The sequence below is a fragment of the Sceloporus occidentalis genome, unplaced genomic scaffold (assembly GCF_023333645.1).
Source record: "Sceloporus occidentalis isolate IW3139 unplaced genomic scaffold, rSceOcc1.0.p SCAF_476, whole genome shotgun sequence".
NCBI lineage: Eukaryota > Metazoa > Chordata > Lepidosauria > Squamata > Phrynosomatidae > Sceloporus > Sceloporus occidentalis.
In genome coordinates, this window is record NW_028317456.1 from 72,598 (window position 1) to 97,579 (window position 24,982).

General features: G+C 47.1%; 2 protein-coding genes and 1 pseudogene across 2 annotated transcripts; 2 read left to right on the forward strand and 1 right to left on the reverse strand.

Moving 5' to 3' along the window:
- Nucleotides 1-2,432: 2,432 nt before the first annotated feature.
- Nucleotides 2,433-4,152, reverse strand: LOC149271649 (zinc finger and BTB domain-containing protein 25-like). The gene is made up of 2 exons (XM_089507235.1): nucleotides 3,980-4,152; nucleotides 2,433-3,537 (listed from the first exon to the last, which is right to left on the reverse strand). Exons 1-2 carry the CDS (start codon nucleotides 4,150-4,152, stop codon nucleotides 2,433-2,435), a joined length of 1,278 nt encoding a protein of 425 aa, XP_089363361.1.
- Nucleotides 4,153-8,109: 3,957 nt separating this feature from the next.
- Nucleotides 8,110-10,176, forward strand: LOC149271650 (zinc finger and BTB domain-containing protein 1 pseudogene; annotated as a pseudogene).
- Nucleotides 10,177-12,572: 2,396 nt separating this feature from the next.
- On the forward strand, nucleotides 12,573-15,388 carry LOC149271651 (heat shock-related 70 kDa protein 2-like). The gene is made up of 2 exons (XM_089507239.1): nucleotides 12,573-14,000; nucleotides 14,909-15,388. The coding sequence occupies exons 1-2, from the start codon at nucleotides 12,573-12,575 to the stop codon at nucleotides 15,386-15,388; spliced, it is 1,908 nt and encodes a 635-aa protein (XP_089363365.1).
- Nucleotides 15,389-24,982: the final 9,594 nt, after the last annotated feature.

Sequence of the window (24,982 nt, forward strand, 5' to 3'; positions counted from 1 at the left end):
GATAAAAAACAAAATAAAGTTTAAATATTCTATCTTTTACGTTTATTTAAAGGTTTTGCTTGTATATATCTGATTTTGTTTTCTCCAAACCATTAAAGTGTCACGTGAATCCTGTAAATAGTCAAAGTTCTTGAATACATTAAAGATTTTCCCAAACTATCGCAAGCTTCAACTTTTATTTTTGAATCCTGCGCCAACCTACACGAGCTGGTCGGAAGGACGTTACATCACACGGAAAAGCAAGCGTTCACCCACATATTTTAGGGGATACGGCTGAATTTAAGAATGGACAGCAGCTTCGTAGCCTTCTGGGAGGAGTTAAATGCCGATTAACCCCTTCATGACAAGGCCCGTACATGCACAGGCTCACAATGCATTGTTTTTAATGGGTTTAAGGACAACCCATGGTCTTTAATGGGTTAAATTAAATCATTGAAAACAAAGCTAGGTTATCCACAAGGTTGGATAGGGCTGTCCTTAGATTGCATCAAGAAGTAGATTTGGATGTTTAACCCCTTCATGACACAACCTGTACATGTATGGGCTCACAATGCATTGGTTTTAATGGGTTTAAGGGCAACCCATTGCCCTTAAAGTACCTTAAACTTATATAACTTTACCTAGAGTTACCTGGTCAATCACGCCATGGAATACTTTTGATCAGCAATAGATACCCACCAAACGGTATCGCGCCGTAAAAAAAGACCCCCAGGTTTACCAGCAAATGGAGTTATTCACAGAATACAAAGAAAAACGAACTCTTTGGGATCTTCTTAAAGAAACAGTAAAGCTAAAAAGGAACTTCAGTTGGAATGCTGAACAACCAATCACGTTTAAGGTCCCCTCCATCGACGAAAAGTACTATAAAAAAAAAAAAAGGCAGAAATCGATCAGCAGCCAAACCTTGGAACTTTTAATACAAACACAACATTAACAATCCGTCACATTCGCATGAAATAAAGCGGTCCGTTTAAAAGAAATAGTACAATAAATAATGTATTTACATTTCATCTCTGCTTTATTTTAATGGTATTTCCCTCTGAACCAATTTTCTCCCTAAATTATTTTTTTTTTTTTAGAAAAGTGTATTTTGGAAGCAATGTATTCCTTTTCTAATCAATTCTAGTTTTGTCGGACCCTTTTAATGTAGGGAATTGTTGGCGGAATATAAATAAAAGATAATACTGAATTTTAGAAGGACGGCTGTGGAGACTTGGATGAGGCTTTCGGCAAGAGAGAAAACAAATGAGAGAATAAAGATGAACCAGAGGAGAGAGAGACAAAAAGATATAATGGACAGGATAGAAAAGGGGAGAGAAAATGTAGAAGAGAGAGAGGAGGGGATATGGAGAAAATAGAAAAAAAATGAGAGAAGGGAAAAGATATCGCAGAAGAGATGATAATGAGAAAGAAAGAGAAAAATAGAGAGAGGAGAAACAGGAGGGTAAAGAGAGAAAGTGAAGGAGAGAAAAAATAATAAAGAGAATGGACAGTGAAGAGAGGGAGGAGAGGGAAGGAAAGAAGAAAAAGATAGTAAATAAAGAAACAGTATCCTCTCCACACTCTACACAGAGCCGTTCCGATTAACGGATATGATGAGTATAGACTTGGAGTCTACGTCGGAGGACTTTTTTTTCACCTGAAAGCTGCTGAGATGACCCGGTCATGATAGAAAAAACAGCGTGTGTAAAAAAACTACATTTCCTGAACCTTTTCAGCGGCAAAAAATAAATAAAAAATAGCAACTTGCCCGCTCCGAATAACGGAAGGTAACCCTGCGGAAGGTCCTGATGGCTGGTATTACATACACGCGCTGGAGGCTAGACAAGGGGGGGTCTCTAAATCTCCCAGAATTGATGTTTATGTCTTCTATCGCACCTTTACTAAACTATCTCCGGCTGTGACGTCTGTCACGCGGAGCGTGCGATCGTTACACGATTATTCCAACCTACAGGAAACGTACGCCACGATAAACAACATTGTTTACTACTACAGAGTACGCAAGCTTCCTACACAACTTGCACAAAAAAACACGTTCATTCCACTTAAAAAGTGTGCAACGATGTCACGCCGCATGCCATGGGTAGTAAAAGCATTCTATAAAGTCAGGGATCTTCTCCACCCTTGGATGGTCCCGTGTTCTACACGATGAGATGTTATAGGAGGACCTCTCTCTACGTTTTGGTAGATTACCTATTAAGTTGGGGCTGGCAGTGGCAGGGAGTCCATTAGGAACCGACCTAAACTACCAGCCCCCCCCCCCCCGGGTCTAAACAGAAGATTAATATTACGAAGCAGATCAGTGGAGGAAATGATACAACAGATCCTGGTGGGACTTGTTGCATCTCCTGACCCAACCGACCAAGGGCCAGGGTGGATAGCGACGCCGGGTGGCTTGCGTTGAGGGCAGATAATATTTACAAACAGCCTCGTTACTCCACCAAAACGGACTCTACGGATCCCTGTTGGGGGGTGGGCTCTGTTTCTACGGGGAATTCTGGGTGGTCTTGTGACGCGTCTGAAGATCTTTCATTGTAATCCGTCAGGTCGTTGCCATAAGACTCCAACGTCTGCTCCGCTCGGTTACCAAACCTCGGGGACCTGTTGAGCTTGAGCGGCTTGGTTTTGTGAGCGCACGGGTGTTCCAGCAGCTGGTTCCGCCTCGTAAATTTGTGTCCGCACGACACGCAGCTGAATTTCCTTTTCCTCAAGAACGAGAAGTTGCAGTTTAATTCTAAGGGGTCGTCATCTTTCGACAAAAAAGACAGGTTCGACGACTGGAGCGGCTCGTCGTTCCTGTTGAGAAGGAGGCTTCCAAGCCGGTAACTTTCCGCGTTCTCCGTGTTGTCCGGCACGGGACGGACCTCGCCCAGGTCGTCGCTCTCGAGAATGGAAGAAGGGACCCCGAACGGTAGAGACTGAGATACGTGGATGTGTAGGTGGTCTCGTAAGCTAAGACGGGACTCGAAGTTTTCACCGCAGTAGTGGCACGAGTGCATCCTACCCCCGGCCTTCAGAAAGCTTGGTTCTGAACCTTCCGGAGACAAAATGGATCGTTCCGGTGATGTCACCGCTTCGGGTTCTGGAGCCTCCTGCTTGATGGACACCGTCGCCTTCTGGATCTCCTCCATCGACTTCACGGCAGCCGGACCGGGAAAAGGGGAGCTCTGTTGTTCCGGACCAACGCCTTCCAGCCCAATGGCAAGAGACAGCTGCAGATGGGGGTGCTCCCCTTGCATGGCTGACCGTGCCGCGTTTGAAGGGTGGTCCCTGATATCGATCGACTCCTTTGGTAATTTCTGGGTCGTTGAGATCTGAATGCCGTATAAATTGGAGGAATGCAGCGTTTCGGACGGTTTTGCGCGCCGCGGCTCTTTGGTCGACGCCGAAAAGAGGTTTGCGTGGAGAAATCGGACTCCTTCTTCTAGTCGGAACTGATCCACCATTTGCTTCGGGGTCTTTCCGGTGTACATAACATGCAGAAGATAGCTGAAGACGTCGGGCTGAATATCTGTTGGCTGGATTTTTATGCATTCACTAAAAAACAAAAAACCCAAACAGTTGAATAAATCGCTAGTACTCCAGGTAATTAGCAGTCAACACAAAGACCAAAGGCCTATTCATGAAGGGTGAAGTCGGCACAATGACAGCTCTAAGAACTTTCATTCCAGGGTATTCCAGACAACACATTTGAAGTCTCCCCGAGATGTTCAACTCATTGGAAGCTCTAGAGCAGGGGCGTCCAACCTGCGGCCCTCCAGCTGCTGCAAGACTACATCTCCCAGAATGCTCTTTCAGCTAAGGAGCTGGCTGAGGAGCATGGGAGATGTAGTCCTGCAGCAGCTGGAGGGCCGCTGGTTGGACGCCCCTGCTCTAGCGCTTCATACCTAGAAATTCTGTGTCCAGAACATCTTGGAAGGTTAAGACGTTTTTGGTTCTCAGTTATTTGTTGAAGAACGTGATAAACCTGCGATCAGACCTAGACTGGTGAATGAAGATCATCTTGAAGTAGCTTGAAAAGGCCGCAAGCACCGCTCTGTGGGCTTTGAAATAGACGTCCCCGATGGCCACCGTGCAGTCGCAGAGGAAGCCAAACTCTCGCTGCAGGTTCAGCTGCTGAAGCAACGCAAGGCTGTGGCTGGAAGCGTCCATCCTTCCTGAAAACAACGCAACAGAACCTTGTAACAAAACCTTTCAATCTCAAAACGTGAGATTTTGTTTCAGGGGCGAGGGGGTTCAGGCGGAACACGGAATCTCAGCCATCACGGGGACCTTTATAACCTTTCTGACCCCGAGACTCTTATATTAACCGTTTAATAGCCCATCAAAAAACGTCCCATGGCCGTGACTTGTTGTTACGACGAAGCCCGGACAGGCAGAAGAATCATTATCTGGACTGATTTGTTGCACTACGGAATATGACGGCGCTATATAAAACAATAAATAATAGAAAGTCCAGTCGTACAATATGTGTCGTAATCTGTGACGATAACTAAACATTTACATTTAAAATAAAGGGTGCGGATCCTATCATATGAATTACACGGGGTTAGCTTTTCAGGGTTTCCCCCTACGTTCGGGTTATTTATACAGCAGGATCGAATTCTGTAACGTGCAGATCCCAAACGCCGATATCAACTCAGATCAGAATCTCTGGAATTAATGGGAAGATTCTGAAAGTAAACGTTGATTGTGTGGATTCCAAAATCTCATTCCGCTCCAGAATGGGGCAATCGGGGAACTCAGCGTAGGATGGGGCAATCGGTCAGGGCCATCGGGACAAGATGGGGCCATCGGGACAAGATGGGGTACTCAGTGCAGGATGGGGCACTTGGTGCAAGATAGGGCACTCATCATCACACTGATGCCCCCACTCTAAACACCCTGAGGCTGCTCTAAGGCCCGGACCCCATTCCCTGGCGCTGTCTCCATGAGGCTCGCAGGTCTGGGTATCGGGCCCCCAAATTACACGCTCGGGGGGCCCTTCACTCATCGCGCACCCGTTTGCCCCGTTCTGCCACCCCTCCGCCCCGCGTCACTGACGGTGTCGCCAGGCTGCCGTGCTCTCAATGGAAGGGCTGCCCCCTACTGGCCCTGCTGCATCAGTGCACCCAGCGCTCCCCACCCCCCCTACACAGAAAATCCCAAACGCCACCGAGGAGGCCGCGGCCCGACGGCTCCCTGCGCTTACCCACAATGCCCAGCTGTCGGCTGTGCGCTGGGAGGCGGGGGCGCGCACGCTCAGAGAGACGAAGCGTGGACAGCGTCACGTGACTTCTGTCGGCCACCGTGAGGATGGGGGGGATGCCCTACGTGAAGCAGCCGACTGCCCACAACCTGGCACATAGTTCGCGGGCGGAGGTGCCCTGGAAGCTGGGTGTGTAGGACCTGTGGCTTCCAAGTGGATGTGGAACTCGAAGTAGTTGGGGACTGACTGATGGAAATGGGCCCTTACAGGTTATCTGACCCTGAAACAAATATTGACCCTTTTTATAGCCAATCACACAGATCCTTTCGCAATGATTGGCCAATGGCAGAAGCCATAAGGCTCCAATAACAGTCCCTACAGAAATTGTAAAGGTACCCAGAATGAAGTCACCTGTATTCAAGCAGGGGTTCCATAACGATATAGCAGGGAGAAAAGCACCATATGGGACGCTCAGATATTAAATGACTGCGTGACCCCCACGATCTGCCCATTCATCCCGAGACCCTGACACATAGGGGCAAATCCTGCCAGGTTCCAGGTATGCATTCCAGCCTTTAGACATCTTCTTTATCCCCCTTTCCTCTCTCTGCTTTCTGCCGTTAAAAGGCTTTTTTCCTTCCGTTCTCTTCTTTCTTCTGCCTCTTTTTTATGCACCCCACTTGCTTCTATCTTTCCTCGCTTTTTTCTATCTTCTTTCCCTTTTGTCTTCTATCTCGCTTGTCTGCCTTTTATATTTTTCATTCTCTAACTTCTACCCCCCACACGTACATATACACACATACATATTATACACATACAGTATATACACATACACGTATACACACACAGATATATATATATATACACATACAGTATACACAAACATACATCAACACACTGATACACACACACGTATACATACCACACATACAGTATATACACAGACACATGCATTAACATACATAAATACACGTGTATACACACCACACATATTATATACATATATACACAAACACGTACATTAACACACTCATGCGCACACATACATACGCACACCACACATATATATTATACACATACAGTATATATACAAACACACGGTACTTACGGCATCCTCCGCTTCCCTCCTGTAACGTCCCTGTGCCCTGCAGCTCCCTCCCCGCTCCGCAGGGAATCGCCCAAAATAAATAATCATCAATGGCTGAGATATTATTTTTTTTAAAATACACTGGAGTTTATTTTAAGTTATTTAGCAAGTTTCGGGGGGGGGGGGATGTTTACAAACAAAAAAGTGACACAAAACAAATACAATCACATTTACAATGAAAGTGTTCAAAATATTAACCTTTTAAGAGCCCACAATCTCCCGAGTTCCCTGCGATCCCATCTGATCGCATTTAGCCAGTTAACTCTTTATGGGATTTGTAATAATATGAATCATTTTATTTATGGAATCACTTCCTATAGGTAATACACTCAGCGTGCACTGAGCTCATTGTCCAGCAGGTGGCGCCGTCTGACCGTCCAGTTTTATAAACGGAAGAAGCCCAGCGCAGCCTCCCCTTCCCCCTCAATCCTCCTGGGTCTGGGAGGGTATCAGAGCCGGACTCATAGATCAGGGGCTACCAGAGCCAGGCTGGTGCCCTGTGGGGCTGCCCCCCCATCTCTGCAGCCACCGACCCAGCCCTGGGTTAATGCAGGAGACCTCCAACCACTGCACCTCATGCAAAAACCCCTGCCCCAGCAGCTCCTAAACTGCCCTTATTACATACAATCCCAGCACAGGCGAGGGGGTAAGTACATCTGCATCAGTGGGGGCATCTTCTTTCATGCTGACCTGGGCACTTGCCATTTGCTTTTCTATGCCACTGGAAATTCTAGCTTGTAGGTGCAGGTAGGCAGCGCTGGGGGCCCTCCAGATATCATTAGAGAATTCAAGTAGCCCCTTGTGCCCCTGAAGGGGTTAAATTACATTTAAAATATGATCTCTCAAGTTCAGGTTTTGATTGACAGCCAAGGGAGCCACAACTTGCAACTCACAGGCACCAAATCTATTGGTCGCCGCTTGGATGTGATGTCACAGGATGTGATGTCATTTTAGGGGGGAGAGTACGTAGAGCCACCCCATTTACCCCTTCATGCCAAGGGATCTGCATGAACGGGAGGATGTGCAGCTACGCTTAACCCTTGCATGGGCTCTCTAGTCATCACTTTTGCATTGTAACGTTTAATAATCAGATACATTATATCACAGATGGAATACAATGACCAAATACACCCAGCTGCGACCTGATACAGATTAACCATTTGAGCGATTGTGGAGAACTGTATGATGTCATATGTAACCATAATGCTTGCTTTCTATGAGTCTTCTTAGTAATTCCGTTTGAACATGGCGTCGCTAACACTGCTGCTGCATAGGGAACATCTATACATTAAAATGCAATTATTTCATAAAAAAAGAGATGTCCCAGTATGGAAGAACAAATATTAAAAAATCTTCCCCCCTGAATGATCTAAAAACTGCATTTTGAATTTGAAATGATTTTTTTCCTCGATCAATATATACATCTATATATATTTTTTTATTATTATTTTTCCATTTATTTATTTATTTTTTGATCCGGTTACAAACACGGCAAATACATTTAAACATTTTTACGCAAAATAATTCTATATGAAAGACAATAATTCCCCCCCCCCCAGCCATGCACTTCACGCCACAGTCTCAGCTTACACGTAGGCTTCATATACGATAAAACCAGTACGTAACTGGGAATGCAGGATTCTCTGTACAATGGAGAATGATTTTAATATCCGTCGATGGTTTTGCGTACTGCTGCTTTGCCATTTAAATGAAGGGTAACAGTATCTTTATTGTTTGTAGGTTCTCCTTCAGGACGTTGCCTCAAAGATATACGATGGAGAAATCGAGCCACTGCAGTTATGTCCTTCAACAGCTATACAGCCAGCGGGAGTGGGGGTTCCTCTGCGACTGCTGCATCGCTATAGGGGACATATATTTCCAGGCGCACAAAGCCGTCCTGGCCGCATGCAGCTCTTATTTCAAAATGATATTCATAAACCAGCAGCAGACAGGAGCCCAGCTAAACCTGGGCAGCATGAAGATCAGCGCTGAATGTTTCGACCTCATCTTGCAGTTTATGTATCTCGGTAAGATTCTGGCTGCTCCAGAGGACTTCGAACAGCTGAAGCGCGCGATGAGCTACTTACAGCTCTACGTCGTCCCCGAATGTCTTGAGGATATCCAGGACGCCGGCAGCTCAAATCGTAAGTGTTCGTCCTCGGCGTCAAGCAGCCTCGCTGGTAAAATGGTCTTTGGGGTCCGCATGTACGAAGAAGCATCGGTCAAGGTTGGCGAAGAGCCCACCAGGTGGACATCTGAGCCAACTTTGTCAACCAACGTTCTACCAGCAAACAAGCCGGACATTAGTTTTACGCTGGCGGGGCGCAAGCAGATACCCGATACCAGCAAGAAAAGCATTGCCAAAGTCGCCAACGCCAGGGAGCGCGTTTCCCGGCGCTTTGGAAGAAGTTACACTTGCGACAGCTGCGGCTTTGTTTTCAGCTGCGAGAAGCTTCTGTATGAGCATGCGCAAACGTGCACCAACAGGCACAGTTACCAAAAGAAAGAGCCGTCCGGTAGCGAGCAGAACGAGAGAGAGTCTCCCAGTCTCCAGATGTCTCCGTGCCAAGACAATAGGTGCAAAGCAGATTCAAGCCAGTCCATAGAAGAACCTTTGTCTTCCTCAAGTATGAGAAGCTCAGGAGATCCTTCTGGCCAACTGAAGAACTCGGCCATTGACACGACGGCCAGAGATCCGGTGGTAATTAAGATAGAGTCCGATGAGAATTCGCTCGTTGAAATGGAAGACATTCATCTCGTTAAAATCTCAGATAAAGATTTCTTGGAATCCTCTGATATTGATGACTTTGAAGATGAGCCCGACGAGTCCCTCGGTAGTTACGGCCTGGAGGAGCAATATAGCAAAATCTCCAACGAAGAACGCGCTAGAAGCCCTCTGTCCGTAAATTTACGACCGAGGAACGTCCAATACCAGAAGATGGAAGCGGAGGGACCCGAGGAAGCGGGCGACCCGGTGTGTGAGATCTGCGGCCTGACCGTTACAGAAGACGACATCTCGTCGCATTACTTGTCTAAGCATATAGAAAACATATGCGCTTGCGGGAAATGCGGACAAATCCTGGTGAAGGGAAGGCGGTTGCAAGAACACGCGCAGAGATGCGGGGTAAGCCAAGAAATGACGGAGAACGATACAGAAAGCAACGAGGAAGGAACGCATTTCGGAGACGGCGGCGAGGAGCGTTCAGCAGAGCTGGCCGACGCGTGGAACGATTTAAGTGACGGCAGCCTGAGAAGTAACGGCAGGAAAAAGCTCGCCGCGAAGCGCTCGGCTTGTCCTTATCGCTGCCCGAGTTGCGGGCAGAGGTTTGAGTCGGAGACCTCGGTGGTGGAGCACACGTCTCGGTGTCTGGATCGCGAAGCGTACCCCAATTCCGTCCTGGACGAGCAAGACCAGGACCACCGAAGGAAGCACTTCTGCAGCATCTGCGGGAAGGGATTCTACCAGCGCTGCCACCTGCGGGAGCATTACACGGTGCACACCAAGGAGAAGCAGTTTTCCTGCCAGACGTGCGGCAAGCAGTTCTTACGCGAGCGCCAGCTCCGCCTGCACAACGACATGCACACGGGGATGGCTCGCTACGTGTGCTCGCTGTGCGACCAGGGCAATTTTAGGAAGCACGACCACGTGCGGCACATGATATCCCACCTGGCAGCGGGCGAAACAATATGTCAAGTCTGCTTTCAGATCTTCCCGAATAACGAGCTTCTGGAGGAGCACATGGACATCCATCTGTACACCTGCGGCGTCTGCGGCGCAAAGTTTAACTTGAGAAAAGACATGAGGCTGCATTATAATTCAAAGCATTTCAAGAAAACCTAGACTGTTACGTAGGCTTTATTGGGTTAATTGCTTGTTTTTGTTTGCAGGGGGTATTATTTTTATAAAATGCCTAGTGTCTCCTGCCATGACGTGTTTGGTTTGCCCCAGGGCCACCTTCTAAAACGTAGGAATTCAGCAAAATTAGGTTGCAGGGGGACCCGTTTTTGGCACAGAGCGTGCCGCAGCCTCGGTGGGAAGAACATGTCCTCTGGTGCTTGGCCAGTGTTGTAGGTGGCAGAAGATGGTCTTATTCACTAAACAGCGATTTGCGGTGATCTGAAGAATTCCATCACTTATGGATTTTAGTTCTAATGCTGCCCCTTATCGTCCTCGCGTCTGCTGCCCTCTAGTGGCCTCGACACGAATTACCCGGAATTCTGTGACATGTATGCAAGAATAGCATGATACATGCGCTACGTTACATCGCTCTCCTGTGTATAAAGCATATCTGTAAATTACATGTACATAAAATAACCATTTAAACAACTTTTTTAACAACGTAAAATATTATTTCTGATACTGTACTTTTTTACGTTATACTTTCGTCGTTAATGGTTGTTTTTGCATATGGGATGACTCGATGATCTCTCACACTCTCTCCCTGCACGCTGTCTGATGCAGCATGCAGGAAGTGACATCACATCCATTACCTGTATGTGGGAACGTCTGCATAGAGGGGGAGAGAGAGACACAGACAAGCAGTTTGGAGGCTAAGATGGCACAGGTAGGTTGTTTGGGGGATAAGATGGTACAGGTAGGCTGTTTGGGGGATAAGATGGCACAGGTAGGCTGTTTGGGGGATAAGATGGCACAGACAAGCAGTTTGGAGGCTAAGATGGCACAGGTAGGCTGTTTGGGGGATAAGATGGCACAGGCATGCAGTGCACATGGCACTGTGGCATATGTTGCTTGATATAGGGGGCGGCTGCATCTCTCAAGGCTGTTTTAGGCCATAATCATCGATATACTTGGCTTCACCTAGAACTGCCAGCATCCCCTATCCACAGAAAATAGCGATGGCTACGATTACCCCTAAAACAGAATTATGTCCACCCTCCAGATCAGTTATAGAACAAGTTTTAATTCAGGACCCCCTTGGGGAATCCTAAATTTGACTTTAGGAACCTCTGGCCGAGACGCCTCTCTATTTGCGGATCTCTGGATAAACCGCGTCTATCCGTGTTCTGGCATTTGTAACCCCGAGTTACACGTTTCCGCGGGACTTGTTGCGTGTCTAACCAGCAGCAACTGTAAGGTCTGGATCCGATCCAAATCTGGGATCAATTTGCAAGCCTGGACGAGAAGTTCATGTATTTAACTCTAAAAATATCCAAATGAGCAAACAGAGAAGCGCGCGGCGCAGAGAACTGCCCCTCAATCACTGTGCTCTCTAATATGGTGCTAAAGAAATAACAATATTACATAGAGACCCAGGACCCGCCGGCAGATCGGCCCCATTCGGCCCCCGTCTAGTCTCCCCGTTTTTCCTGCTGTAAAGAAGTGATTATAATAGGAGTTAGGTGTGATGGGAGTTATGTTAGGGGGCAGTGAGAGTGAGTTGTGATGTGTTTGAGGGGTTATGTGTGATAAGAGTGATGAGAGTCATGTGTGGTAGGAGTCTTGTGATGGGAGTGATGTGGGATAGGTGTGATGGGAGTGATGTGGGATAGGTGTGATGGGAGTTATAGGTGTGAAGAAGTAGGGTGTGATGCTCTAGTGAGTGTCTGTTATGAGAGTGAGTGTTGTAGATTGTATATTACTCACAGGGGGTGATAATTATGATAATAGTTATAAAGATGGAAGCTGATCTGCTCTTCCCGGCCGCCATTATTTAGGACAGGAGGCAGCTGTTTATATCGCGATCTGGAAGCAGAAATTCCTGCAATAGTTCGAAGCAGAAATTAGTAACTGGAACCAAATATGGAGAAAGCCGCCCAGCCGCCCAGCCGCCCAGCCGAGGAGGGGCCGGCAACTGACAGCGCCTCAGGCATTAGAAACGCAAGTCAAGGGGCCACGCCCCCTTTTGGATAAACACGTGCCTGGTCACCTAACTATGTTTGACTCATCTGATTGGCCAATTCTTTAGAAACACGCCTATTTTGTCACATTTTCCCCCCCAAAACAAACTTTTGGTTGCCAGGCTGTGCTGTCCCGCCCTATGTCATTGCGTCCAATCACACTGCGAGTCTTCACATACTCTCATGTTTGTATTCTTGGCACACGCGGACTTTCCAATAGAGGGATATAATTGGATGAGAGGTGGGAAGGCCGGCTAATGACAGAAGAGGGCGGGAGAGTATAAAAAATGAGGCGCTACGCTTCCAGTCGCGCAGTTCTGAGGGGAACAGCAAGAGGGAAGGGTGTGTCGCATATCGGATTGCGAGGCAGACGACAAAATGTCAGGTCCGGCTGTGGGCATCGATCTGGGCACCACGTATTCGTGCGTGGGGGTCTTCCAGCACGGCAAGGTGGAAATCATCGCCAACGACCAGGGCAACCGCACCACCCCCAGCTACGTCGCCTTCACGGACACCGAGAGGCTGATAGGGGACGCGGCCAAGAACCAGGTGGCCATGAACCCAGCGAACACCATCTTCGATGCCAAGCGGCTCATCGGCCGCCGCTTTGACGACCCCACGGTGCAGTCGGACATGAAGCACTGGCCCTTCACCGTGGTGAGCGAAGGCGGCAAGCCCAAGGTGCAGGTGGAGTACAAGGGCGAGGTGAAGACCTTCTTCCCCGAGGAGGTCTCCTCCATGGTCCTGATCAAGATGAGGGAGATCGCCGAGGCCTACCTGGGCAAGAAGGTGCCCAGCGCCGTCATCACCGTGCCCGCCTACTTTAACGACTCGCAGCGCCAAGCCACCAAGGACGCGGGGGTCATCGCTGGCATCAACGTGCTGCGCATCATTAACGAACCCACGGCTGCAGCGATCGCCTACGGGCTGGACAAGAAGGGCGCCGGCGGAGGCGAGAAGAACGTGCTCATCTTCGACCTGGGCGGGGGCACCTTTGACGTGTCCGTCCTGACCATCGACGACGGAATCTTCGAGGTGAAGTCCACGGCCGGGGATACCCACTTGGGCGGCGAGGATTTCGACAACCGCATGGTCAACCACTTCGTGGATGAGTTCAAGCGCAAGCATAAGAAGGACATCAGCGGCAACAAGCGGGCTCTGCGGAGGCTGCGCACCGCCTGCGAGCGGGCCAAGCGGACCCTGTCCTCCAGCACCCAGGCTAGCATCGAGATCGACTCGCTGTACGAGGGCGCCGACTTCTACACGTCCATCACCCGGGCCCGCTTCGAGGAGCTCAATGCCGATCTGTTCCGGGGCACCCTGGAGCCCGTGGAGAAGGCTCTGCGAGACGCCAAGCTCGACAAGGCTCAGATCCGCGAGATCGTGCTGGTCGGCGGCTCCACCCGCATCCCCAGGATCCAGAAGCTGCTGCAGGACTTCTTCAACGGCAAGGAGCTCAACAAGAGCATCAACCCGGACGAGGCGGTAGCCTACGGGGCGGCGGTGCAGGCGGCCATCCTCACCGGGGACCGCTCGGAGAACGTGCAGGACCTGCTGCTGCTGGACGTGGCCCCGCTCTCCCTGGGCATCGAGACGGCCGGCGGGGTGATGACGGCGCTCATCAAGAGGAACACCACCATCCCCACCAAGCAGACCCAGGTCTTCACCACCTACTCGGACAACCAGAGCAGCGTGCTGGTGCAGGTCTTCGAGGGCGAGAGGTCCATGACCCGGGACAACAACCTGCTGGGCAAGTTCGACCTGACGGGGATCCCACCTGCCCCGCGAGGGGTGCCGCAGATCGAGGTGACCGGGGCACGGAGAAAGAGTGGGGCAAAAGTGGTCGTATCGCCATGGAAACAAGCCCCCCCCTTGGTTGCTATAGTGATATGAACCACTTTCCCCACTTTGGTGCCTTTTTCATTTTATTTTCTATTTATTGCTGGTTAATGAACTTTATATTTCTGGAGCTTACAGGGTTAATCCTAGAATTGTGATAAATAATATAGGGAGAGTATTGTTTGCTTTAAGGGAGGGTTTTGGCAACAGAGGGGTTAACAAACATAAGATGGGTCCGGAATCGGGGTTTTAGGGATTTCTGGGTGTTTCCATATGATTTATGTTTGCAGGAGTCTGCTATAGCACAGTGACAAGCAACAACATGTTATTTATTGATTTATAAAGCGCCATCATATTCTGTGGCGCTGTACAAACACATTTATGCTTGTGAGAGAACGTTATTTAGAGCTCCAGCACACGATTAGGAAATTAGAGGCAAGAACAAGTGGGTTCCAGAATTCTGGATAACTCTAAATATATTACTTATATAACAAGGATGGTAGATAAATGGAAAAGCCTGCCAGCAGAAGTGGTAGAGGGTATTAAACATGCATGGGATAGACATACGGCTCCTGAATCTAAGCTGAGACCAACGACTGATTAAGGAAAAACAGGCAGACTAGACGGGGGCCGTTTGGGGCCGATCTGCCGGCAGGTTCCATGTTTCTAAAAATGAATAAAGCCGTAGCTGAAGTTGGCGCCTTTTATTTGGCCGCGATGATTTAAAGTTACATAGGAAGAAGAGACCTCTGAGGTCTCCAAAACATAACGTTGGCTCAATAAAAGGTTTCAACTTCAACAAAGTGGAACAATTTGTATAAATCAATTTAAATGAGAATATTAAATATTTTTTTTGTTGCGTCGGACCTTTGCAGGTGACCTTTGACATCGACGCTAACGGCATCCTGAACGTGACGGCAGCGGACAAGAGCACCGGCAAGGAGAACAAGATCACCATCACCAACGACAAGGGCCGGCTCAGCAAGGAGGACATCGAGCGCATGGTGAACGAGGCTGAAAAGTACAAGTCTGAGGACGAGGCTAACATGGAGCGAGTGGCCGCCAAGAACGCCTTGGAGTCCTACACCTATCACATGAAGCAGACCGTGGAGGACGAGAAGCTCAAAGGCAAGCTGAGCGACCAAGACAAGGAGAAGATTCTGGCCAAATGCAAGGAGGTCATTGATTGGCTGGACAGGAATCAGGCGGCCGAAAAAGACGAGTTTGAGCACCAGCAGAAGGAGCTGGAGAAGCTTTGCAACCCGATCATCACCAAGCTGTACCAAGGAGGAGCCCAGAAACCCGGCCCTGGGGGGGCCGCGGCTGGCGGACCCACCATCGAGGAAGTGGATTAACCCTCCGCGGTCTCCGCTTGTTAATAACCAGTCGCTGTCTTCCTGTGCGAGTGCCGGCGCTCCTTGTGAGCTTTCTTATTAAAAACACACCCCGCGGAATCTGTTTTTTTTTCCCCCGTCCTGCCCAATGGCGTATTCTGCGTTAACCCTTTCCGTGCTGGACCTCACAGGGAGCACGGCCTGCCAGCAACTGGTTCTTAACACCCGGGGCCTGCGGAGAGAGCGGATCCCGCGCATGTTCTTTAGTCAAAACAAATCGGCACTTAACCTTTTATCTTCCCGCCGGATGGAAACCGTCGCCAAAGTCAGGGGTTCTGAGCTTTAAGACGATGTTTTTAGCCGAGGATCATCACAAACTCCCGAATTACACGAGCATCGAGAGAATTAGCCGCGTGATTCGGGTTTGTAGATGGTTATCGGGGCATTCTTTTTTTTTTTTTTTTTTTTTTTTTAGATGCATTTTGATGGCGTCCGTACTTTTTATGGTAGCCAAAAATACTCTAAATCTCAGGTGGTGGGATATACGCTTCTAGTATATAATAAAAAGGAGAGAAAAAAACGCGCCATCCGCATTCTCCGTGCCTGGAAAAAGGAGCGGCCCCCGGGGGCCCAGCCGATCATAAGCATGTAAAAATGCAAAAGAGGTGGGCCAAGCTCCTTAGACCAATCAGATCCGCTTTTTAGAAAACTTGCTGTTGCCCCGGGGGGAGCTTCCTGTTTCTCAGCGCCGGGGGGGTGGGGGGTATATATATATTTTTTATAGATATTCTGCTTGCCTTTCCTGATGTATGAGCTTTTCCTAATAAAACATACCAGATTGTTACGCGACCTGGGACTCTTTTATTGACTTTATAAAAAAAAAAAAAAGTTTTTTTTTGTTTTTTTTTGAGACATTCAAAAAATGTCAGATTTGACCCGTTTTCCTTCCTTTAAATCCGACGAATTTCCGGTGATATCGCAGACTGATACTTTGTGGAATTCTTTTCATATTGAGGATTTAGAGCTCATAATATCACTAACCCTCTGGATTCCGCAGTGATGGAAGGACACGGTATGATACATTTTTTATTTATTCTGGCATCTAACGTACCGGAGATAGAAAGAGGAAAGCTGTTACTAAGTGACAATTTAAAAAATAAATACAATTATTTATTTTTAGTCCTCAGTTTTACAAAAGAAAAGTGAGCCCTGGAAATACAGCATGCAATCTAACAAAAATATATATATACTGTATATACACTGCATACACACGCTAACCTCCAGTGATGGGAGTGACAAAGGGCCATTGGAACACAGGAGTGATGGGAGTGATAAAGGGCCATTGGAACACAGGAGTGATGGGAGTGATCGAGGGCCATTGGAACCCAGGAGTGATAAAGGGCCATTGGAACACAGGAGTGGTGGGAGTGATAAAGGGCCATTGGAACACAGGAGTGATGGGAGTGATAAAGGGCCATTGGAACACAGGAGTGATGGGAGTGATCGAGGGCCATTGGAACCCAGGAGTGATGGGAGTGATAAAGGGCCATTGGAACACAGGAGTGGTGGGAGTGATAAAGGGCCATTGGAACACAGGAGTGATGGGAGTGATAAAGGGCCATTGGAACACAGGAGTGATGGGAGTGATAAAAGGCCATTGGAACACAGGAGTGGTGGGAGTAATAAAGGGCCATTGGAACACAGGAGTGGTGGGAGTGATAAAGGACCACTGGAACACAGGAGTGATGGGAGTGATAAAGGGCCTCTGTACGCTTATGAAGAGATTCCATAAAAAATCAGCCATTTCCAGGCAAAATCTGCTTTTATCTAAAAAACAAGGACATTTCTAAGTGACCCTAAACTTTTGGACAGTAGTGTGTATATATATATATTTAATGATTAGTGAATAGTGACTGATTACTTGGGCTGTTGAGGTTATCTGATTGGTTCTCGCTCCTGTAACAATTTTGTAGACACAGTACTTGATTTAAAAAAAAGAATCACTTTAGGGCATAAACTCATTTTCTGTACCGTTTTTCTTCCGCCTTTATGTAATGGTTTCTCTGCTCCGATCACATTCAGCCCAATAATACTAAACAGCCATAAATATTTCAATGAAGAAACTCTGTCCCGCAGAGCTAACAATCCAGAAAAATAATATATATTCGGTAAATATTTACATCAATCACCCAGAGTTGTTGGTAAATAAAATTCACAGAATACAAAGAATTCTTTATGTTCAGTGAAGAGTTAAATCGTCGTCGTGGTATTTTTTCTTTTTTACTTTCATTGTCTATTTTTTATTGTCCAAAGGTTTTTGCGTTTAACCCCTGGTGTTCTGGTTCAGTCAGCGGGGGGTTAAGTGTTTGTGACGTCTCCGCCCCGTCCCTCCAATGCACTCCTTCTAAGGAGACACAATGTAACGGTTACCGGGGCAACGGCTACAGCCAAATAAACAGTGCGAGGGACCGGATGGTAATCCGCTGCAGCGAAGCCGGGAGATCCATGGATCCAGTGAGTATCTCCGGGCTTCACCCAGATCTGTTTCTGGAAGTCCTCGCCTGACTTGCGGGCCACGGCTTCTTTTATTAGATGTAGAAATGGCTTTAATGCACAATCCAAGCTTTCTTAAATCACTATACAGTGTTTGTGTGTACTACCTCCACTGGAAGGCTATTCCAGGCATCTACTACCCTTTCCGTAAAGAAGAATTTTCTCACATTGCCCGTCAGTCTTCATTTTCTGATCCTCAGTGGATTTTACTTAAAGTTATTTATCCCGCTTCCCCTCTCTCTTTGGGGTACTGGAGGAGGGGGTGCATATTAATAAATATTTGAATGATAAAGAGACTTCTGTGCCAATGGCGTGTGCAGGGGGCCCCTGGGCTCACGTTGGATCAAGAGCCACCGTATGCCAGCCTCCAAAATGTTCTGAGGTTATAAAAAAACGTAAAAAAAAAAAGGTCGGAATCGCGTAAGAATGCCTCACTAGTAATCGCCTTAGATTGTGAGCTCTTGTGCCAAGGGCCCTCCTCACCTGTCATTTCTGTAAGTCTAATTGTTATGTTATATACTACTTGTTATGTCCTGTCTACCCATTGTACAGCGCTGTGGAATATGATGGCGCTATATAAAACAATTAGTAATAGTAATAATAATGATATTAATGATAATTAATAATAGTAATAATAATAATGCTAATAATAATTAATAATAATAGTAATGATAATAATAATGATAATAAAAATAATAGTAATGATAGTAATGGTAATAATAATTAATAATAATAGTAATGATAATAATAATGATAGTAATGATAATAATAATTAATAATAATAGTAATGATAATAATAATAATAGTAATGATAGTAATGGTAATAATAATTAATAATAATAGTAATGATAATAATAATAGTAATGATAATAATAGCAATAATAATTAATAATAATAGTAATAATACTGGGATCCATACCTGGAGATGTAGTGCTTTTGAATGTACGGGGTTTGGGGGCCACATTGGGCCCCCCCCTTACGGTATTTAATGTATATCTCCCCTGTGACTTGTAGACAGGGAAGCCCGTTGCCGGCCGCTGGTACTGGAAAGAAGACACGCAGACTCTGGAACTTTCCAGGTAACCCGGAGTCCATCGGCCTCCTCGTCGTCGCGCTGGCTGCACCCCGGCCGCCATGACGTCCGCTTTCTCTCTTTACAGCAATAACGCCGTCGCCGCAGACGCCCGGGAGCGAGTCCGCAGGGGCCGAACCATCCAGTTCACCGAAACCGGGAACAAGCCCCCCGGGAGGTATTTCACGGGCAGCAGGGACAGGGGTAACGCTACCACGAGGTGAAAAGAAAAGTCCCCAAAAACTGAGAACTTCAGCCCAAACCTCACCCATAACCGTGTTTATTTCCTACGATGCGGAATCTTACATGGTTTCCACGGCAGCGAGCAGGCTGAGTTGGAGCGATTATTTGCGGGCGCTGTCTAATCGGCGGGAACACATGTTCCGTGGCCTCTCGGTCCCGTAGATATTTCGTTACGGTGAGCGAGGCGTTGAAGTATTTCCAGAAACAGAAACTTCTTCCGTCCCACGGAAAACCATCGCACCCAGTATAACCATGGAAACCATTTCAGAGGAGAGCGACGAATGTGCGATAATCTATTCATCCGTCTAACCATCCGTCTATCCATCCTTCTATCCATCTATCTATCTATCTATCCATCATCTATCTATCTATCTATCTATCTATCTATCTATCTATCCATCATCTATCTATCTATCTATCTATCTATCTATCCATTCATCATCTATCTATCTATCTATCTATCTATCCATCATCTATCTATCTATCCATCTATCTATCTATCCATCTATCCATCTATCTATCTATCTATCCATCATCTATCTATCTATCTATCTATCTATCTATCCATCCATCTATCCATCTATCATCTATCTATCTATCTATCTATCTATCTATCCATTCTTCATCTATCTATTATCTATCTATCTATCTATCTATCTATCTATCTATCTATCTATCTATCCATCATCTATCTATCTATCTATCTATCTATCTATCTATCTATCTATCTATCTATCCATCTATCTATCTATCTATCTATTCATCCATCTATCTATCTATCTCTTTTCATCCACACTTGTACAAGAGGGCAGGGTCAGGTGCAGAAGTGGGTGGGGTCAGTTGTGGACATGGGTCGGGTCAGGCGCTGAAGTGGGCAGGGTCAGGTGTGGAAGTGGGTGGGGTGAGGTGCAGAAGTGGGCAGGGTCAGAGGCGTGACCACTCACCGGTATAGCAACCTTGCGTCACTCAGGATTGAGAGGTGGCCACACGGGAGATGCTATGGAGCCCAGACCTCCACGGCCGCCCTGGACAGTCAGGGAGATCGCAGGATCTCCTTACCTGGTCCCGGGACATTGAGACAGTGCCCGAATATCAGGACTGTCCCACAAAAACTATGGCGATGTGATGTCATACTCCAGCTCAGGGTGATGACGGCATCCGCACCAGGAGGGGGGGTATCAGGAGGCACCGGCCTGGGGTATTAACTCTTTCATTACATTATCTTTGACCTGTCTGTATAATCTAAGGGCGCCATCTCATTACCTGCGCACCGCAGCTGGAACCAAATCCCCGGAGAGAACTTTCACCGATCCAATCCTCAGATCTCCCAGACACGCCGGCAAAACTGAGCGCGATCACGTGACGCTGGAGGATGTCAAAAGTAAGTGCTGGGGAGGAAAAACAGCTATGAGGGCGAGTGAATAGAAAGGGGAGGCAGCGCAGTCTGTTTTTAAAATGTTGCCCCCAGAATTGCTGTCTACAAATAACAACCCCCCCCTGTTAACTCCTAATGACCTTATGTCGGTGACATCATTTCACTCACCTGTATATTCTTATCCAGATGTTGCCCTTAATCTGTTACAAGAAGAGGAAAGACATTGTATCGACTCCTTCTCAGCAGCAGTAAGGTACAGTCGCCTCATCAGCCAATTTAAAAAGTAACATTTTTGGCATAAACCTTTTTTTATTTATTATTTTTTATAATAAATATTTGTTTTATTGATTATTTATTTTAATGCTGATTCTCAAACCTAAAACAATAAATATATTTTTATGTGGGGGTGGGGCTAGCCACATGTGCAGGTGGGGCTATCTCCAGCATGCTTTTAGTGGGAGTGCTGTGTGTGTGTGTGTGTGGGGGTCAGGGTAAAGTGGGTGGGAAGTAGGTGGGACATGGGCGGGGAAGTGGGTGTAGCCACATACAGCTCCCCTGCTTGGAGAATAAAGAAACTAAGCCAGAGACTCGAGTTAGCAGGACTTCACCTGGAGACTCCGGGGAAAAACTTCCTAGAAATGGTAAAAAGTAGCTCTGTGGCACTGTGTTGCAGAACGCGGCAGTTGGATGACTTCCTCGTGGCTCTGCTCTGTTACCTATCTTGCTTTTTGGAAAAACACTATCTTGAAAGAAAACCCAAGTCCTTGGTGCCGTAAGTAATGTTACTCCATTTAATACCCGTCACATGACCATAAAGCATTCCCTGGAAAATTACGTCAAGCAAGGAAGGGTTCAGGCATACACGCTACCTTTCAAAAGTTTGGGGTCACTCCAAAGTTCCTTGTTTTTGAAAGAAAAACGGATTTTGTCCATTAAAATAACATTAAATGGATCAGAAATCCAGCGCAGGCGGGGTTAATGCTGTAAATTACTAATGTAGCTGGAAAGCTGATTTTTTAATGGAATCTCTTCATAGGCGTACAGAGGCCCTTTATCACTCCCATCACTCCTGGGTTCCAATGGCCCTTTATCACTCCCATCACTCCTGTGTTCCAATGGCTCTTTCTCACTCCCATCACTCCTGTGTTCCAATGGCCCTTTATCACTCCCATCACTCCTGTGTTCCAATGGCACGCGATTATGTTACAGCCAGAAATCTCCTTGGTTTCCATGGAAACAGCTCAGTGACCCCCAAACGTTTGAACGCTTGTGTAACAGATGCTCTTATCTGCATCTGCATTTGGTTTTAAAAGTATTAAAGTCAGCAAACTTCTCTCGTTCTCCGGTTACTGCTCTAATCTTCTGACGCGTGGGTTTCTTTTGAGTTCGATTTGTTCGGGATTTCTCCTCGCAGGAAGCCGAGTATTCTGGAACACAAGGAGATGATGGACGCGCTGACGAGAACGGACCTCGCGCTGAAACACTTCGCTCGCATTTACTGCGTCTTGGTGCTCGGGGACGGCGCCACTCACCGGCACCACATGGCCTGCGGAAAGTAAATGCTCATCACCCAATAAAATATGTCTATCCCATGCATGTCTAAATCCCCTCACTGTATTACCCTCTACCACTTCTGCTGGGAGGCTGTTCCACTTATCTACCACCCTCCCAGTAAAGAAAACTTCCTCCCCTTCCTTCTAAGCCTCCGACCCTCTCGTTTTAGATTGTTGCCTCTCGTTCTATTTTTTTTATTAAGTCCCTTTATGTATTTAAATGTTTCTATCCACCCCCTCTTACTTTCTCCAGCGTACCGAGCCCTCTTCCCCCCGCTGGCAGATCTCCTTTTAAGCCGGCATTTTTCTTGGCGCTGTTTATTATCCGTGTTCATACTTGTAGAGCTGCCAGAGCAAAGATCGTTTGAGGATAAGCCTGGGATCTGCCTTTGTTCAGGGCAGGGCGATGTTAGCTTTGCGTGGACCGGCCGAGAGGCTTCTTCCAGAGACGGTTCCGCTCGGTTGAGCTTCTAACCAAATTCTCATGTGTGGCTTCCATTCAGAACCATCGCGAGCCAAAGAGAAACAAGAAGAAAACGTGGGACTCCGATCCTACTGCTTACTCAGAACACAAGTCCCCGGGCAAAACGGACCAAGTTCTTTTTCTTCTAGATAAAAGAAGGATTTATAGAGTTTTATTATTACTATTATTATTATTATTATTTTATTCCTATCTACATGTGATTTACTTATTGGCCTGGAATGGGCTATGGAGGGGACTCTCTTAGCTGAATTATTATTATTATTATTATTATTATTGTTATTAAAAATGTATTTTTATAATTTGTTATTATTATTATTATAATATTTATTATTTTTATGATAATAATATTATTAGATATATTTTTTTATTCTTGTCTCCATGTGATTTAGTTATTGGCCTGGAACAGGCTATGGAGGAGACTCTCTTGGCTGAATTATTATTAATAATAATATTAATGATTCAATAAATGTGAAGACAAAAAGGTCACAGCCATGTTTTCGCCGCTTACTACAAAAGAAAGAGTTTGCTGGGCGTTCATCATTTTAAATCCCTGTTTTACAGAAGTAAAGCATCGACCACGAAAAGGGACCGCGTGTTTTACGAGGTAAGTAACTGGTCATGGTTTAGAAATAGTATACTAGCTGGTCAAATGCCCTCCCAGCAGAGGTGGTAGATGAATGGAACAGGCTCCCAGCATAGGTGGTAGAGGCTAATACAGTGAGGGGATTTAAACATGCATGGGATAGACAAGACTATCATGGGATAGATAAGACGAGACCAACGACTGATTAAGGTTTGAATCTTTACAGTAGGAGAAACGGGCAGACTTGACGGGGGCCAAGTGGGGCCGATCTGCTTTCAGGTTTCTGTGTTATCGGACCTTGGGTAAATTTATCGGCAGATAAGAAATAATACTAGTTGTTCGGCAGTGGGGAGGATGCTCATATGCCTCAAAACTCAACACCCGGGAGAACACTCCTATCTGGACGGCCGTTATTCTGTTTTAACCCCTCATGGATAAGCAGGATTTGGCGCCTGTTGGCAGCCCGCGCACCCCATTGTTCTCTTTCCTCTCTCGTTTAGCTGCCAAGTGCCAACGCCTTCCCGGCAGAGCCCTTCCAGTAAACGTGTTGCGTGTTAAATCTGTTCCATTAAGTTAGTTAGACTTAGAGTTTTGCTTGAAATCCCATGGCTTTTACCCCAAACCTTACCCGAAACTTGGCTGGCGTGATTAGGAAAGCTGACGCCGGGCAGGAGGCCAGCGATCCCTCCGGGCAAATACAGAACACGCGATATACAGAAATACACTCCCCGGCGAATGTGCTCAGAACGCAACAATGTGCTTTTTATTAAGTATACAACAAGCTCATGAAATGCCCCGTTGGAGCCCCAATGAGTTCTGCGCATGGACGCCCAAGAAACTAGCAGGCCATTACAGTGTGCGGGATTAAGACCCACCTGGGCCCCTAGGCATATGGATTTTAGGGGTTGCAACCTGGCAGCACTCCTTCCCCGCACGCAGCAGGGTCATGTAAAGAAGGGTGATCGGTCAAAGCACTGGGGGCCCCAGTGGCCCTAGGCACCTAAATAGAATTCCAACCAGCCATTGTTAGCTTTTAGAGGGCGTGCCCTCCATCCTTTCAGGTCCCCAGAATTGGACAGCTTTGGTTGGTGGAAACATGGTTAAGGAGGGGGGGTCGTATCCGCTAAACAATGAGATTACATAAAAAGAGTTCGATATTTGTTGATTATGGGCCGCCCCCGTCCTTCACACCCCGTTCTCCGTGTTTGCCCGTACAGCGTCTTTACAGCTTCTGTATATATGTGGCCTGGGTGGCGTTCAGACGCAAGGAACTGAGCTTGATCCAGGAGGAAGTCGGAAGGCTGCTGCGCTCCAACACCTTCAATCCAGCGTTACGGATAAAACACGCCCCCGAGGAGCCGGCTAAAAACCTGTCCGTGGATAGAAAGAAACCCAGGAAGTCTGCAACCTACGCAGTGAACAGGTAGCAGCACAGAGCCTCTCCGGCCCCTAACGTCCCTAAATTATGGCCACATCCACCGTAACGTCCCCTTGTTGGGAACACATTGTCACCTGTCCCTAGGGCCGTAACTCCCATGCCTGGACGGTGTCGGTCATGCTTGAGCCACCCAGCAGCAATGCCCTTCCAGTTCCAGCAGGGTACCTCCAGTCCTGCCCCAGGTGCCCCAAGCCATGGCTCCGTTCCCCCCCATCTACTAAGCTGGCCAAGTATTTAAGAGACCGTTGAGTTGAGTTTCCTTCAAACTGCTGAGCTTATTTATTTTTTTTGAGACAGAAGGGAGAACCCCCGAC

What these genes read in the sequence shown, in the direction of transcription:
- LOC149271649 (XM_089507235.1), bottom strand. Translation starts at nt 4,152, where the DNA reads ATGGACGCTTCCAGCCACAGCCTTGCGTTGCTTCAGCAGCTGAACCTG. An exon ending in ATCTTCATTCACCAGTCTAG is followed by an intron (nt 3,538 to 3,979) that starts GTCTGATCGCAG and finishes TTTGTTTTTTAG; the next exon opens with TGAATGCATAAAAATCCAGC.
- LOC149271651 (XM_089507239.1), top strand. Translation starts at nt 12,573, where the DNA reads ATGTCAGGTCCGGCTGTGGGCATCGATCTGGGCACCACGTATTCGTGC. An exon ending in GAGGGGTGCCGCAGATCGAG is followed by an intron (nt 14,001 to 14,908) that starts GTGACCGGGGCA and finishes GGACCTTTGCAG; the next exon opens with GTGACCTTTGACATCGACGC.